The sequence below is a fragment of the Mus caroli genome, unplaced genomic scaffold (genome assembly GCF_978045245.1).
Source record: "Mus caroli unplaced genomic scaffold, Mus_caroli_1 scaffold_16, whole genome shotgun sequence".
In the NCBI taxonomy this organism is placed as follows: domain Eukaryota; kingdom Metazoa; phylum Chordata; class Mammalia; order Rodentia; family Muridae; genus Mus; species Mus caroli.
Genome location: NW_028227271.1, coordinates 65,544,476 through 65,560,093, shown reverse-complemented (window position 1 = coordinate 65,560,093; position 15,618 = coordinate 65,544,476). Strand labels below are relative to the sequence as shown.

Here is a 15,618-nt window from a genome sequence, read left to right as displayed (position 1 = left end):
ATCCCCGCGGCTAAGGCTCCTCGCTTCCAGAACGGAAAGTGTGCTCTGCGGGGCGCTTCCCCCACGGCCTGGGTCGCACGCCTGGGTCCGCGGTGCGAGCGGAGGCGACAGCTCGGCGGCCCCCGCACCGCGGCCGGCTGGGCTGGGCGGGGCGCAGGGCCGGTCCCGCCGCCGCGAGCCCCAACCTGCCCGCCCGACCTGGCGGCGCAGTCTCGCGGGATCGCCCAGCTCTCGCTCCCCGTTGCGGCCCCGGAGGCGGTCGAGGCCCGGACGCTGCCCCCCACCGAACGCACGCCCCGGCTGTCTGGGGTGGCGGGGCCGCGCGACGCCGAGGGACAGCCACCTTCCTCTGCCGCCCGAGGTGAGGCGTCCCCGGCCCGACGGGGCGGGCGGGCAGCGGCCGGGACCGGAGCCGCAGGTGCGTCGCCTAGGAGTCCCACGCAACTCCTGGAAAGTGACTCTGGGTCCCCGCAGGCCGGGGACGGAGCTGCTCGGCTGCAGGCCGGGAACAGGTGCCCCGACGCGGGACCCCGGGGCCTCAGGGGAGCCTCCCGCAGTCCCCATGAGCTGACCGTGGAAGGTTTGCGCTGGGTGGAATTCGGGGTACAGGGGGCACCGGGTGAGCGCGTTGAAGGGGAAAGTGCTGGAGGTGAAGAAGCGCAAAGGAGTCACCACGCAGGCCCACTCTTCCTAGGGGACCTCGCTCAACCCCAGCAGACTGATTTTCGCCTTTGCGAAAACAGGAAAGGCACATCCGCAGAAGTCTGCGATTGTAGAGAGAGCTAAAGTTGAAGAACTCTGTCTGGGTCACTTGTCCTCATTTTCCCCATATAGTGAGATGGCCAAGGGGCCCCTTAGACCCCCTTTCTTCTAACCACCATCACCCCTTTCCTTGCTCCAACTTGCTTATGCCATGCCTTCTCTTACCCGGTGTTTTAGACAGTATAAACCTTCATCAGCAGTTCCCTAGAATTGAGGCTTCCTTAGCAAAATGATACATCCGCGCCTGGGCAGGTGGACGTGTCTCTTGCTAGGATGGAATTTTCCGCATTTTTTTTTTTTCTCTAGCATTAGTTACCTAGCATGACATTTGACTTGGATTTGATTTTGTGACGAGTGTTACTGATAACACACTTTGGGTTTGTTTTTACAGCAGTTGCCCCAGAATTCATTTTCAGGAAACAACTTCTATCAAAATGGTACAAAGAATGCAATGAGGAATTTGTACATTTTATCTCTGATTTGAGAATCTTTTTGATGCGGAAAGGAGCATAAGAATAACCCAAGCCATGTGGTAAAATCGGAGTCTGGCAAGATGGAAAGGTCCCCGTTTCTGTTGGCGTGCATTCTTCTGCCCCTCGTTAGAGGACACAGCCTTTTTACCTGTGAGCCAATCACCGTTCCCAGATGTATGAAAATGACTTACAACATGACGTTCTTCCCTAACCTGATGGGTCATTATGACCAGGGGATCGCTGCTGTGGAAATGCAGGTGAGTGGATTTTCATGCCTATATTGAAAATTAGTTTATACGTAGTATTTTTCTCTTAACTATTACTTTTTAATCTTTAAACATAGTTTTTCCCAATCATATTTTTTAAAGTAGTTTTGAAAATTAATTAAGTTCCCCTCCTCCCACTGTCATATTTTGTCTACATTTGGACGGTTAGTTAATTTGCTTAAAAAAAGGTTGCATTCATAATGAAGGGTGCTTACAGATAATAAAAATATTTTGCTTCTCTGAATTTGTGTCATTGCTTCTCCAAGACTGTGATTTCTGAATTTTTAAATTTTTAATATTTATTTGTTTGTTTGATTTTTCAAGATAAGGGTTCTTCTCTGTGTAGCCCTGGCTGTCCCGGAACTCACTCTGTAGACCAGGCTGGCCTCAAAACTCAGAGATCCACCTGCCTCTGCTGGGATTAAAGGTGTGCACTACCACACTCGGCCCTAAATTCTGAATTTTTTAATGGTTGACTGAACATATAATCTATGTTGCTTGAGCTAAAATGGAAGAAACGTACATGTTTTTAAAAAGTACTTGTCAAAGTCATTTGACTTAGTTTTCCCAAAGCTAATGAATTATTGGAATGTTTTGGTGCCAAAGAGAAGGTTTTACTAAAAGGTGACTTTCAGGCATAGCATGTCAGTGTTTTCTTTATATAAGATACTTGCTAAAAGAAAGCCCACTTGTAGGGCGAAGGGCCGTGTGACACTAACAATCGCCTCAGGCGCCTCAGTTACCTGACTCTGGTTTGGAGATATGCAAATGTCCCAGGAGGTGTGGGAAGAAAGAGCTGCCTGTAGAGACAGGAACCTGCCCTGCCACACAGATCTGCTAGGTTGATAAGTTTCATGAAGAAAAAAAAAAGACAAGGGTATAGGTTTTGTAATCTTTCCCTAAAAAAGCTGAAGCCAGTAGAGGTTTTTCCTCAGGTTGTCTCTGAGAGACGAAACTCCTAGAAATATAATCTAGAGAGGGTTTTTAAACTAACTGTATTTGATCTTGCAGCTTTGAAGGTCTTCCTTTGTCTGCTGGAATAGTTAGCTGTCTGACTACCTCTTTGTAGACTCCTGTCTGGGTTGGGTGGTTTTTAAATACTAAGATATAATTTTAAAAGATGTACAAGTTATAGTGTTTTAATCTTTGAGTAGTTTTTCCCAACCAGTGCAAAATCCCCTTCTTTTTTACCAGATGGGTGGGGCACTGAGGACTGAGCACTGAGCCTCTCAAATACAGCAAGGTCTCGCCCACTCAGCTATATCCTCAGCCCTACAAGGCGTTCTGTTGAACAGTCTACAAAGAATACAGGGAGACTTCCATTGATAAATCAGACCCATAAGTGTATAGTGGATACCATCAAGCAATAATTACATTGTTCAGTCTGGCCGCCTCTGATGATAATGTTTTATAATGCATGCTTTAGTAAGGGTTCAGAAAGCATTTTATTTTAATCTGGTTTCCTCTCTTTATACATTTTAGGTTTGAATGCTAACAGTGACCTTAGAAATCCATAACATGTACACTTAGTGTCCTTAACAGCAGTGAAGCAGACGGCACATCAGCTGTTTTAAAGGGCTCTGAAGGAAGTAATAGCTAGTTTGTGTTTCATGCATTTATTTTTTTTAAGGACGGGTGTTTCTGCTGTACTTTTTAAAAGCTTTTTGCTGCTGTTGTTGTTGTTGGTTTGTTTGTTGTAACTTACCTAGTTAGCTTCCCAGGTGGTTTGATGTCTGACACCATCAGGAAGGTTCTTGGTTCTGAGTGCGGACAGCACCAGTCTCTTCCTGGTGTATGGTCTTCACACACCAAGCTTTGGGGCTGTCCAGGTTTCCTGTTACGTTTCCAGTAAATGAGTTTGAAGATAGAGGCTGAAGAATCACATGACGGTTTTGGCAGCCACTCGTTCCTTCCTTCTTTTCTTGTCTTTTTTCAAAGAGTTTTTGTTTGGAGACAGGGTCTTCCTTAGTTGCCCAGTCTGGTTTTGAACAGTCTCGTAGCCCAGGTAGGCCGTGAACTTCAAATCCCCTTCTCATTTCCTTCTCAGTGGCAGGGTTAAATGTCTGTGCCACTAGGGCAGGCTTGCTTTTTTTTTTAATTAACAGGGTCTTCTTGTGTTTCCCAGAACTTCTGTGGCCTGGAACTTGCCATATAGTCTGGGCTGGTTTTGATTTCATGATCCCCCTGCCTCTACACTCTGAGATTATAGGCACTCATCACCCTGCCTACCGCAAATGTACTTTTTCAGCTACCAAGAATTCCATGTAAGTCAAGAGATTTATCTTATTTCTCTTCTAATATTTAATTTATTGTTGTATGTGTGCATATGCGTGGTTTGTGTGTGTGTGCGTGCACAGATGTGCCGTGCACAGTGCCAGTGTGGAGGTCAGAAAACCATGTGTGGGCCTTGGCTTTCTCCTCCCACCGTGAGTCCTGAGGTAACTCAGGTTGTCAGGCAAATGACTTCACCCTCTGAGCCGTCTCATCCAGTCCTCCTCTCACTCTTTCTGTGCCTAGGCTTTTGTTTTGAGCTAGGTAGCACTTTTATTGCTACGTTGCTAATCTATGATTAAATTAGATAGGACAATGGCTCTCAAAGTTTAGTTCCTGGACAGCAGCTTCGGAGCCAGCCCATTAGAGACTGTGATTCCTGAGAACAATGCACAGCTGCAGTAACAAACTGTCCCCGTGGATGTGATAGTTAAAGTGGAAGACCCACTAAGTAAACCTCTTCTGTGAGGGGCCACTTACTTTCCGTTTTATAGACCAGGCAGCCTCTGACACAGCTGTTCACCTTTGTGGCAGGAAAGCTGTCATAGACAGTATGAGTGAATTAATATGGCTGTGTTTTAGTAAAACTTTAATGCATTTGCAAAAATGGGCTGTGGCAGGCTTGTGAGCTGTACTTCACTAAACATTTAAGTACTTGAAAGTGTTTTACAGATAGTATATCATGGAATAAATAAGCATTATTGCGCATGCTTAGTAGTATGTTACCCAGGATCTATCTTACTTTCCATATGAATTATTTCATTATTTATTTATTTGTGTTGTGTGTGGGGATACAGAGGAGTATGTTGGCTGTCTTTATCTATTGCTTTCTACCTTATTGTCTTGAGACAGGGTTTCTCATCGAGCTGGATCTTACTCAAGCTAGGCTGTCTAGGTAGCAAGCCCTTGGGATCTGCCTGTCTGCTCCTGTTGCTGGGATTACAGGGACACACAGCCACACTCAGCTTTTTATGTAGGTGCTGGGGATTTGAACTCAGATTTCCATGCTTGTAACTCTTGCTGCTTATGGTGGTTTGAAAGAGAAGGGCCCCATAGGCTAATGTGTGTGAATACTTGGTCCCCAGTTGGTAAAACTATTTGGGAAGGATTGTGGGTGGGCTTTGAAGTTTAAAAAAAACTGGCACATTTTTTCCTCTTTGTCTCTGTCTCTGTCTCTCTCTCACTCTCTCTTGCTCTCTCTCCCTCCCTCTCTCTCTCTCTCTCTGCCACCTACTTGTGGATCAGTATTTGAGCTCTCAGCTACTGCTCCAGCATCTTGCCTGCCTGCCACTGTGCTCCCTTCCATAATGGTCATGGACTCTAACTCTCTGAAACATAAGCCCCAAATAAATTCTTTCTTCTGTTAAGTTTCCTTGGTCATGGTGTTTTATCACAGCAATAAAAAGATCTTATTATATGGCTGTGTCTGGCTTAGAACTTACTATGTAGACTAAGCTAGCCTTCAACTCATAAAGACCCACCCACCTCTGTCTCTAGAGGGCCGGGATTAAAGGTATGGACCACCACACCCTACTCCATATAAATGTTTAAAGTCAAAGTTATCACGAGTCAAAAGGATCTGACAAGAATATCATGGTTCTTCAATTTTGCTTCAGAAATTGCTTGAAATAAGAGATTTTAGTCCCCACCCCCCTTTTGTAACTCCCTTCATGAGGACATCTCTATTACAGAGAGTTAAGTTCTGACTCTGAGTGGAACTTGGCTTTATGAAAAGGATGTTGCCCGGTTGACCTGTCCCTGGTGAGAAAGCAAATGGCAGCTGGCTGTCCACTCTGTGTCCTTTGTTTTCTGTCGAGAGCTTCATCTCAGAGCGTAGGAGGTTGACATCCTGTGAGAGGCTGACTTCATACCGTCGAACTGAGGTTGATCCAGGGAAAATGGAAACAGGAATATTGTATTATTCTTTGTTGAGGTCCAGAGTCATGTATTGTGTTTGGACCAGCAGGTGCCCGTGTATCTTTAAACAGTGTAAAGGAAGTAAGCCATAAAACCTTTTCCTTTTCCCATGTTCACATGTACTATTAAAGTGTCAATATTCAATTTAAAATAAAAGGGACAGACAGGGAGTGGGTCTATGAATGTCTAAGAGAAACAGGCTTCTGTTGTAAAGTGACTTTTTTAGACATTTGCAGATTTGTGCCTTTAGAAGAATCCAGGCTGTCATTTATCACCTCTTGTTCTGTGCTTACACCCAGGGCTCTAAAAGAGAGTTGATGTTTAGCTTGATTCAGCTATTTTGTTTTCTAGGGTTTAGTGTGTAAAATGGCTGGAGCTATCTCACAAGTCATATAGGAGTCACAGAGGTGAAATAAATGCTTCAAAGTGTCCTCAGTCAGAAGTGTACCATGGAGGTGCTCTAACGCTCCCAGGATCATAGGATCAGAGGTGAGGAGGACACAACATCTGCTCCAACACCTGAAGTAACTGGGACCAGCGGGAGCCAGGCACCCAGGAACTTCGTCCGACCAATGGCACGGGCTCCTTCTGGTCTGGTCTGGTGCCCTGAGCAGACCTTGGGTGCAAACTCTGCACCTAGTCCCACAACACCCAGAATAAGCTCCACTCCCAGGCGCTCTAACACTCCTAGGACCCCAGGATCCCAGGATCCCAGGATCTTGGTCACACTAGGATCTCAGCATCCCAGAGACAGCTTGACTCCCAGGAACTCTGACACACCCAAGATTTCAGGATCCCAGGATCCCAGGATCCCAGAGACAGCTGAACTCTGAGGAGTTCTGACACAACCAAGATCACAGGAAGGACAGGCTCCAGTCAGATAGAGTGAGGGCAGGTAGCACTAGAGATAACCAGATGGCAGGAGGCAAGCATAAGAACATAAGCAACAAAAACCAAGGTTACTTGGCATCCTCAGAACCCAATTCTTCCACCATAGCATGTCCTGGATACCCCACCACACCAGAAAAGCGAGATTCGGATCTAAAATCACTTCTCACGATGATGATAGAGGACTTTAAGGAGAACATAAATAATTCCCTTAAAGAAATACAGGAGAACACAGGTAAACAGCTAGAAGCCCTTAAAGAGGAAACAAAAATCCCTTAAAGAATCACAGGAAAATACAATCAAACAGGTGAAGGAAATGAGCAGAAGTGTATCGTGGCTGCTACAGCTCATCTGCCTTCAGGATGGCATGCTGTAGATGCAGGGAAAGTACCGCGGGTCTGCAGCGTCTAGGAGACCTGCATGTGAACAGAAAGGGCTCAGAGCTCCTCTCTTGTTTCTTGGTATCCCGCGGTCTGGGATGCTGTTAGTCAAACCCTCGGAGGAGCCGTCCACGAGGGGCTGTGAGGAGATCTGGTCATTGTTTTCCCTCCTGGAGAATGGAGAGTGCAGGTAGTGGTAAGTTTCACTTCTCCTGTTGTGTATTTGTATTGTGGCCATTAATATTCATTGACCTGAATGTTTTCTCAGAATTCTAGCTTTCCATGTTGGGCAGTTGCCATATAAAATATGGGATACTACCATATCAACCAGTAGTATGTATGTTTTTTCAATTTTCCAAAGGAAATAAATGAAATGTTATAATGCTCCCTGCCAAAAAATATTTTCAAATAACAAGCCTCACATATAGAAATAGTGTGCACTTTTAATTTTATTGTTTCAAGTTTCATTTTACATTTTTTTTAAAAAAAAAGCTGACTAGCTGAGATTATAAAAGTAAGCAAAAGTGTTTGTAGCACAGTAATACCGTAATTGATTGATTTTCTCAAAGCAGTGGCTCTCAACTTGTAGGTTGTGACCCCTTTGCGGGGGCTGGGGGTGGAGGGTCAAAAGACTTTCCTAAGGGTTGCATGAAACCATCAGAAAACACAGATATTATATTATGATTCATACATAGTAGTATCAAAATTACAGTTATGAAATAGTGATAAAAATAATTTTATGGTTGGGGTGTCCCCACAACACGAGGAACACTATATTGAAGGGTTGAAGCATTAGGAAGGTTAAGAGCCTCTGTCTTAAACAGGAGTAGAGTGCGTATGTTCTAAACAGAAAATGAGAATCTGTAGTGGCTTGCCAAGTACCAGCAGGGTTCTGGTCCATGCTTCAACAGCAGGATAACTGTTCTTCAGCACTAATGGAGACAAGACCCATCCAAAACACTGCTAGGGACCCCTTCCCTCCCCCGCTTAGGCTAACCCTTAGGCCGGACTGACCAGGAAGAACGACGCTGCAACAGGATCCTTCCGCACACATTTATTGGGAGAGCTTGATTGCAGAGGCGAAGAGACCGCAAGCCCAGAACTGGTGCTGCTTATATAGGCCTAGGAGAGGCATTCTCTCTCATCTGATTGGTTAACTTTGGTTAATTCTCAAAACCTCATCTTGGCAAAAGAACCTTTACTGCCTATGTATGTGTGGTGGCCAGCAGTAGCCAACTGCCACTCTGCAACTGCCACTCTGCAACGGCTTCCCACAACCCTTTATGTTTTTCTCAAAGGGAAAAAAAAATCAAACACCTTTCTTCTTTTTTAAAGATTTATTATTTTTAAGTTTTATTTATTTATTTTGTGGTGTGGATGTTTTGTCTGCATGCGTGTCTGTGCGCCACATGAGTGCCTGATACTCTTGAATCTTGGGATTTACAGACAGTTATAAGCTGACATGTGGCTGCTGGGAATTAAACTTGAGTCCTCTAGAAGTGCTCTACACTGCTGAGCCATCTCTCCTGCCCTGTCAAACACCCATTTCTCTCAGTACGTCAGTTAAAACCATAGCCCACACTTCTCAGTACCTCAGTACTCTGGTACCACTGACCCCAGGCCCACACTCTGGTTTCCCCTGTTATCACTGTGATGTGGGAACTACAGGTCCTTTTTCTGTATCTTTCACTGAGGCGAACTGGTATCCATCCATTCAACAAAATATTCGAGTGCATACATCAGTAAATGCCAGAGACACTGTTCAATTATTGGGCATACAATAATGAATCAATAGACCTGATTTTATCAGAGAATTATAAAACAATCTGTTTCTTATTTTTCATTATAATTTTCAGCAAAGGTTTATATTCTTAGATTGCCTTTTGCCCACAGCTGCTTGTTAAACAAAACCAAGCACACATTTAGATCCACTTTAATATTATTCTTGCTCTGATCATTGCTTCATTTCTTTTATATGCTTTTTGATTATTTGTTCTCTGTAAGAGGTGCCTCCTTGGGTTTTTATTTTCTTCCTAAGGTGGGGTACCTGGACTACTTAGGCAGAAAGGGAACAACTATTATAGCAGTGGGCAACTTACAGACTTAGGAGGCAGAGGATAATTCTGCCCAGGCTCCAAGGAGACAAGCAAGGCCCACCCAAGACCCTGACGGAGGAGGAGTCTGCTTTGGAGAACTGCACACAGGTTTTCACGGAGGACAGAGCCTGACCAGAAGCGATCTGGGCTCTGAACCTGACCGTCCACGTGGACGTCATGGCACAGTAAGGGCTTAAGAGGGTTTGCTGCCCGGCTTTTGGCATCTTGACCACTTGGCAGTAGCCTCAAAGGGAAGTCATACTACTGAATTTAGGTGTCCCTTCTGTCACCGTGACCCCTTTGTTACAGAGCCTAACAATCAAATCTTGAAATAACCAGGAAAAAATCCTGATTGACAACCACACAGTAGATATTTAGTCTACATGGTTAAGAGCTTCCTCTGCATTGAAATCTTTTGACTTGCATTCACACACAGTAAAAACATTGGATATTATAGGCTCATGTTGGAAAAAAAGTTAGCATGTGCTGCTTATATCACATACTGGTTATGCCATTAACCATGCCTATCAGTGTGGCTCTACCTCACTGTCTTCCTGCTGCTGATAGAATGGATAGGACATAAAAGTTAAAGTTCTGCTTCTTAGGGCTATCTGAATAAAGCTAACAACATGTAGTAGTCTGCTCTTGGCTGGACCAGCTTGTATAAACCTCCTTGTTATTGATCCTCTTGCCATTTGGTCAAAGGGAAGCCTCCACGGAACCATCAGCACTGCTGCCGGTGCTTAATTGTTTGTTTTGTGGTGCTGGTGCCTGAATGCAGGGCTTGCGCGTGCCAGGCAAGCTTCCCAAGGTTGAGCTCCACCAATGACTCTAGGAAAAAAGCCGTAACATGCAGAAGTAGACACTCTGGGAACATGCACAGTATGCTTGTGCTTCTGCCCCGCGTCTTTAAAATATAAAGATGGGAAGCTGTGAGGACCCTGACATCATGAGCAGGTGGCTCTGAGCTCCTGTGAGGACCCCGACATCCTGAGTAGGTGGCTCTGAGCTCCTAGTTGAGGAGAGGTGATGAAGGTTGGCGGTCTAGACGTTACTTAGATTCTCTAGATATCCCATTGTTTCGTTCAGGACCCAGTAACAAAACTAAGGTGAATATCCCCTTCAACTGAAGCCCGTTTGTTAATTCCTGGTCTTACCATGGACTGGGAGTGTAGGTCTATGGCCTTATCAGTTTTACATCCTCAGAATGATGGACTGCTCTGACATCTGTGATGTGGTGATGTGGTTCAGGGTCTCTGGCAGGGAACTTGAGATGCAAAGCTGAAGAGCTGACTTACTTTAGTCAGTGGTTCTCATCTGAAGAGGTTATCAAGTAGATCTCTGGCTCCAACCAGATGTGTGATAGGATGGAGAATCTTCTAAGAAGCCCACGGCAGTTGCTGTTGATCTGGAGACTACTCTTTGGGAATTCCTTCCTATGACAAGTTAGCCCAGGTGTACCACTGGCCCTTCTGTGTGCTAGCTAGAAACCTGGCAGGCTAGAGTGGCATGTGAGCTAGTTTGCTGCAGTGAAAACACTACACCTGAAAGGAGCCTTCGCCATGCAGCTAGAGTTGCTTAAGACACCTAGACTGTTAACACGGGCAAGGAGCAGTGATTACTAGTTTTGGTGTTGCTAGTCTCCGAAAGCCCTATTGATCTACATTATTGACTCGTTTTAAGTTTTCTATCATGCTAGAGAAAAGACCTTTTGCTGAAGAGCTAGCTGGCTCAGCTGTTCGGAGCACTAACTGTTCTTCCAGAGGTCCTGAGTTCAATTTCCAGCAATACATGGTAGCTCACAACCATCCGTAATGGGATTTGATTGCGTCTTCTGGTGTGCATGAGAAATAATCTTAATAGTTTGTATTTGAGTTTTCTTCCCATGATAATGTTTGTAGAAAATCAATATGGTTTGACATCCATATGTTTGCTTAATATGGCTATTTAAGACATTCATGAAGAGATGTGGTAGATGACAGTGGGCTGGATTTGAAGGTCCCTTGTCAAAAGCGCATTTACTGTCTGATCTCCAGAAACGCTGTTTCTGAAGCTCACACCCAGTCTAGAATCTCTGAGAAGCAAGCCCAGATCAATGTATAAAGTTGTGTTCCTCCTTTCCCCTCTTTCTCTGGCCCCTGAGAAGTAAATCTCAGCAGTGTCTTGCACCTACTTTTAGCTTCTTGTTTTCAGATTTTATTTTGATTTGACCCTCATACCAGGTCCTACCAGAGTGGACCTCTTGGTTGAAGCATTGCAGAGTGGTGAGGACTGAAGGGAAAGCTAGTTACTTTCTTCTTACAAAGCCAGCCTTTCCCAGGAGCTTTCCTCCAGGGCTGTGGGCTTAGAGCCTCACTCCAAACCCCTGGGTTCCTCTGCTTCCCTCCCACTGTCACGGATGATTTATGTAAGAGAGAAACACGTCGCACTGATAGGACTTGACAACCTGCAGGAACAACTCTGTATTTGGTTTTCACTTGCTTACACTCTCAGTCCTTTGTAAAGCTTGTGTTTTACTCATATGAACCATTCTATTCTCTGACTAAACAGTTCCTTAGAGCCCTCACTTCGCACTACCATTCTTGTGTACCAAGGAGCCGAGAGGCTGGAAGGCTAATTCAGTTTGTCCTTTATCCATCAAATGTTACCGCATTTCATCTCTAAATGATAATAGGATGCTTACTGCTTTGGCCTCCAGTTAGGCCTGTAACTCAATTTTAGATTTTTTTCCCATGTACTGAGATCACTTACAATCCATTCTTTATGGAATTTGCATACTAGTCAGCCTTTTTGGCTTATTTAAGCTAAAAAGAAAGGAAGAAAAACAAAACAAAACAACAACAACAACAAAACCAGATGGAGCTTGAACAGCTAGTAGATCCATGACAAGGCTGGGGAATCAAATTCAGACTATCTGGAGGAGCAAAGGAGCCAGAACACGGATAAGATTGTGCCACAGGACGTTTGTCACCCACACCAGGCCTTTGGCACTGGACCCTCTTTATGGCACTGCAGAGGTGGTTGATCCCCTGTAACTGTCTCACTTAATCTGTGTGTATCTCTCTTTTGCTCTCTTTCTTTACAAAAACCATGTACCTAAGGCATTCAAATGGTCAGGCCTGAGTCTGCTGCCAGAATGCTCCCTGCACCTCCTTAGGCTCCCCAACGTCTCCTCTGGCAGAACTGCTGAACAGACAGACAGTGAAGGTTCAGGCTAGGGCTCAGTGTGAGACAGTTGCGAGACAGTTGCTACCAAGATTGTTTTGTTATTTTGGAGTTTAACTCTGCTGCCTGCCTCTCTGTTACGTTCTTCATAAACTTGAGCTATCACGAATGTCCTTATAGATCATCTAGGCATCTTGAGTTTAACTCTGAAGATACCCCGAGATCCAGAGACAGAAAGTCACCTATGGAAGGTGACACAGATGGTTAAACAATATTTAGGATTCAGTTAGAATTAACGTACTGGATGCACATTGGCTAAGATTATGTAAAACAGCCCTGTGTTCTGTGTTCTTGGTCTCATTAGCCATCTTTCCTAGTTTCGCTGCTTTCATTTTTGTTCATCAGAACAGAATAGAGGTATAAATCCCTCATCCAGGTTTCTGCCAGTCCTAACAGTGGCAGCTCTGTCTAGGGTGGCTGAGGAGGACTGACCCTTGAGGGAACCTGCTTTTCATTTCTCTGAGGATTAACACAGCAGTTAGCAGGATTGTTTTAGTTATCGTTAAACGCCAGACCCTCAAAAGTGTTGATGATCCTTCTCTGTTACTGTGTGAGTTTCTCTGAGAATTCAATAGAAAAATAAAAGGTGTGTGAGTGCATCCTGAAGACGGGCCTGCGGAGGGAGCAGACTCATTTCACTGAGCAGGAGAAACAAAAAGACTAGAGCCAGGAGTGTATTTCCTCGGCTCAGAGGTTTACATGGTGTGTTCTATGCAAATGCTCAGTTGTAGCATGGACTTCAGAGTATCAAACTGAAGAAATACCACAGGTCAGGTTTGTAGTCTTTGCATCTAAAGGTTTGGTTTCCAGATGTGGAATTTGAACATTCTGTGGGAAGATGTTGATTCCTAACAAGATTGTACTCAAAAGGTTGGGACAACATTGGCATCCTGTTGGTGCTGTCGTGTGACTGCTGCGTTGGCTCAACAGTGGCCGCCCCATGGCCTGAAGTAGTTCTTGTTTCTGAAGTATTTGTTCCCAGGTTGTCTGTATTTCTGCACACTGTTAGAATAGTAAACACAGCTGAGGCTTTGATGTATGACCTGTGCATTTCTGTTGTTTACAACTTGAAGAGCAATTTCATGGAGATTCCCAATCCTCTTCTGAGATGTCCCTCCTCCATCCTTGTTGGATGCGGCTTTTTTGCTTGTCTTCTGGTTTGAGGAATTGGTTGTTTGAGGGAGTTATTTTCAGCAAGAACTGGGTAAGGAGTCAAGAGGATAGACTGAGGTCACATGGACTAGAGTCTCCTTATGTCTCTGTCACTATACAAGGAAACTTAACCTCTTAGAGCTTGACCCCTTATCTGCAAGATTGTTTCACAGGGTTATTGTATCTGAAAAGCTTGTTATAAGTATTGATAATAGGATACAGTTTATAATATTATAATAAGTATTAATAGTATTATAAGATTTATAATTCACAGCTCAGGTATTGTAACAATAGTAGTGAGTCTGGAATAAAAACATTTAGATTCTAATTAAGCATAGATTTAGAACTTCCAAAATAATTTTCAGTAAGAAATTGACACATTTTCTCCTAGTGATCTGAAGGTTTCCCCAGCTGGATTGTTGTGGGTCCATGCTATCGAGGTACTGTGAGGTCACTGTAGTGAAGGAAGCCAGGAAGAGCGGCTCAGCAGGGAGGGTTCCTTCTGGGCCAGAGCAGCTGTGCCTTTATTTGCTTAATAGATCAGGGTTCTTTGTAAATTCCCACTTAACTGTCTCTTGGCTAGATGAGGTATACGGAGATGCTTTGAGAATAACCAACTGAAAGGTCCTTCTGGGCTCCGAGACTAAGTCCTTTGTCTGTTAGTCTGAAGCAGTTGAAATTTGGTGGCTCTGTTGGATCTGACCCAAAGACATGATTTCTTTATCATGCACAGTATTTTAAATGTATACATTAAAGTGGTGAGATTCAAGTTTTGGGGGATTTCTCACTTAAAAGTTAAGGTTCTCTTTTCTTGTGTATGCAAAATGGATATGTCTGACAATTCTGTTCTCACACCTCCGAGCACAGGTCAGCCAGGTTGGAATATTCAGGGCCTGCTGTGGTAGGGTTGCTGGGCTCTGTAGAGAAAGTGTTCTGGGCATTCCTGTGTTTTTTTACACTGGCATCTAGGCAGCAGGTATTGGGAAGACTGTAAATTCTAGATGCTGATATCTTGTCTTTGTTGGCTAGGCATTTTGTTTCTTGGTTTCTGTTTCCTCTCTGTGGTGGCCATGTGTTGCCTGATAGGAAATTCTTCAGGAGTGTGGCCCCTGTAGGCTCCAGGTAAATGTGTCTGGCTATTAGGAGCTGAGGCTTAGGATGGGGAGGGAGGAAAGTAGGGTGTTACACCCAGATCTGCTAAGTCAGTCCTCTGGATATGGGGGCAGAGTGAGGAGAGGCCACAGCAGATGCTTGCTAAGGAGCTGGGGATGAGACTGGGAGACTGGACTTTGAGGAATGGAAGGAGAGGTGAAGATCTCAGTTAGCTTCCTTGCTTCTTTGGCAGGAGTGGCCTGTGGGTTCTCAGGCAATGCCTGCTGGACTTGTGGCATAGAGTGGGACAAAGCAAGGAGTTGTGGGGGAGAATAGTGCAGGGGATGCTGTTACCCTCTCTGTGATCCACTGGAGATGCACAGGAGGGAGAGGAGGCTGCAGCAATCTGCTGCTGACCTGGGGCTTAGACTGAGGGGTTGCCTTGGAGGAGCAGAGGGAGAGGTGAAGATCTGTAGTTAGCCCATCTTCGTCCCTGCCCAGTGTGGCCTGTGGGTTCCCAGGGAGTGCCCGCTGGAGTTGGGGGCTGGGAGGTCAGGAGGGGAAGATCTGTTGGATACACTGGAGGTAGGGGCAGAGAGAAGTTGGGGCAGGGAGAAAGGGAAGCTGCAGTGTTGCTGTGTTGCTGAGCTGGGGATGAGACTGGGGGATTTGATTTGGAGGAACAGAAGGTGAAGTGAAGGTCTGTAGTTAGTCTACCTGTTTCCCTAGCCAGGGTGGTTATCAGACACCTAGAAATGTTATTCTAGAATTAGGCTTGTTGAGGACAGCATTAACAATGGCGTAAGTGTACCAGCTGTTCACGCCTCCTTGCCTTGCCTCAGCCTCAGAAGAGGATTCTCATGTGGCCTGGCATTTTCTATGCCTGGTGAAAGGCTGACCATTAAGTGCTCCTTTTAATGGCAAAGGCTCAGAGATTCACAGAATACCAGCTGTGGGCTGGAGAGATGGCTAGGTCATTCTCAAATGCTTGGCCCACAACCAGAATGTCAGAATACCAACTGTGGTGGCCCTGTTTTTGTGCAATCACTTTGCCTCATCAGGTCAGGTGAACTTTCCATGGGTCCAACATTCTCTA

General features: G+C 45.1%; 1 protein-coding gene across 3 annotated transcripts in view; it reads left to right on the top strand.

Annotated features, from left to right (window-relative positions):
• Positions 1-231: 231 nt before the first annotated feature.
• Positions 232-15,618, top strand: part of Fzd6 (frizzled class receptor 6) — a 32,284-nt gene continuing 16,897 nt past the window's right edge. The window contains exons 1-2 of one of the 3 annotated variants that reach the window (XM_021183642.2): positions 232-361; positions 1,154-1,492. In XM_021183642.2, the coding sequence (XP_021039301.1) occupies positions 1,316-1,492 (177 nt within the window). In that variant the 5' untranslated portion in view covers positions 232-361; positions 1,154-1,315. Of the gene's footprint in view, positions 419-465; positions 581-1,153; positions 1,493-15,618 lie in introns of those variants that run through there. The other 2 variants (XM_021183643.3, XM_029470102.2) reach the window with 2 other exon arrangements.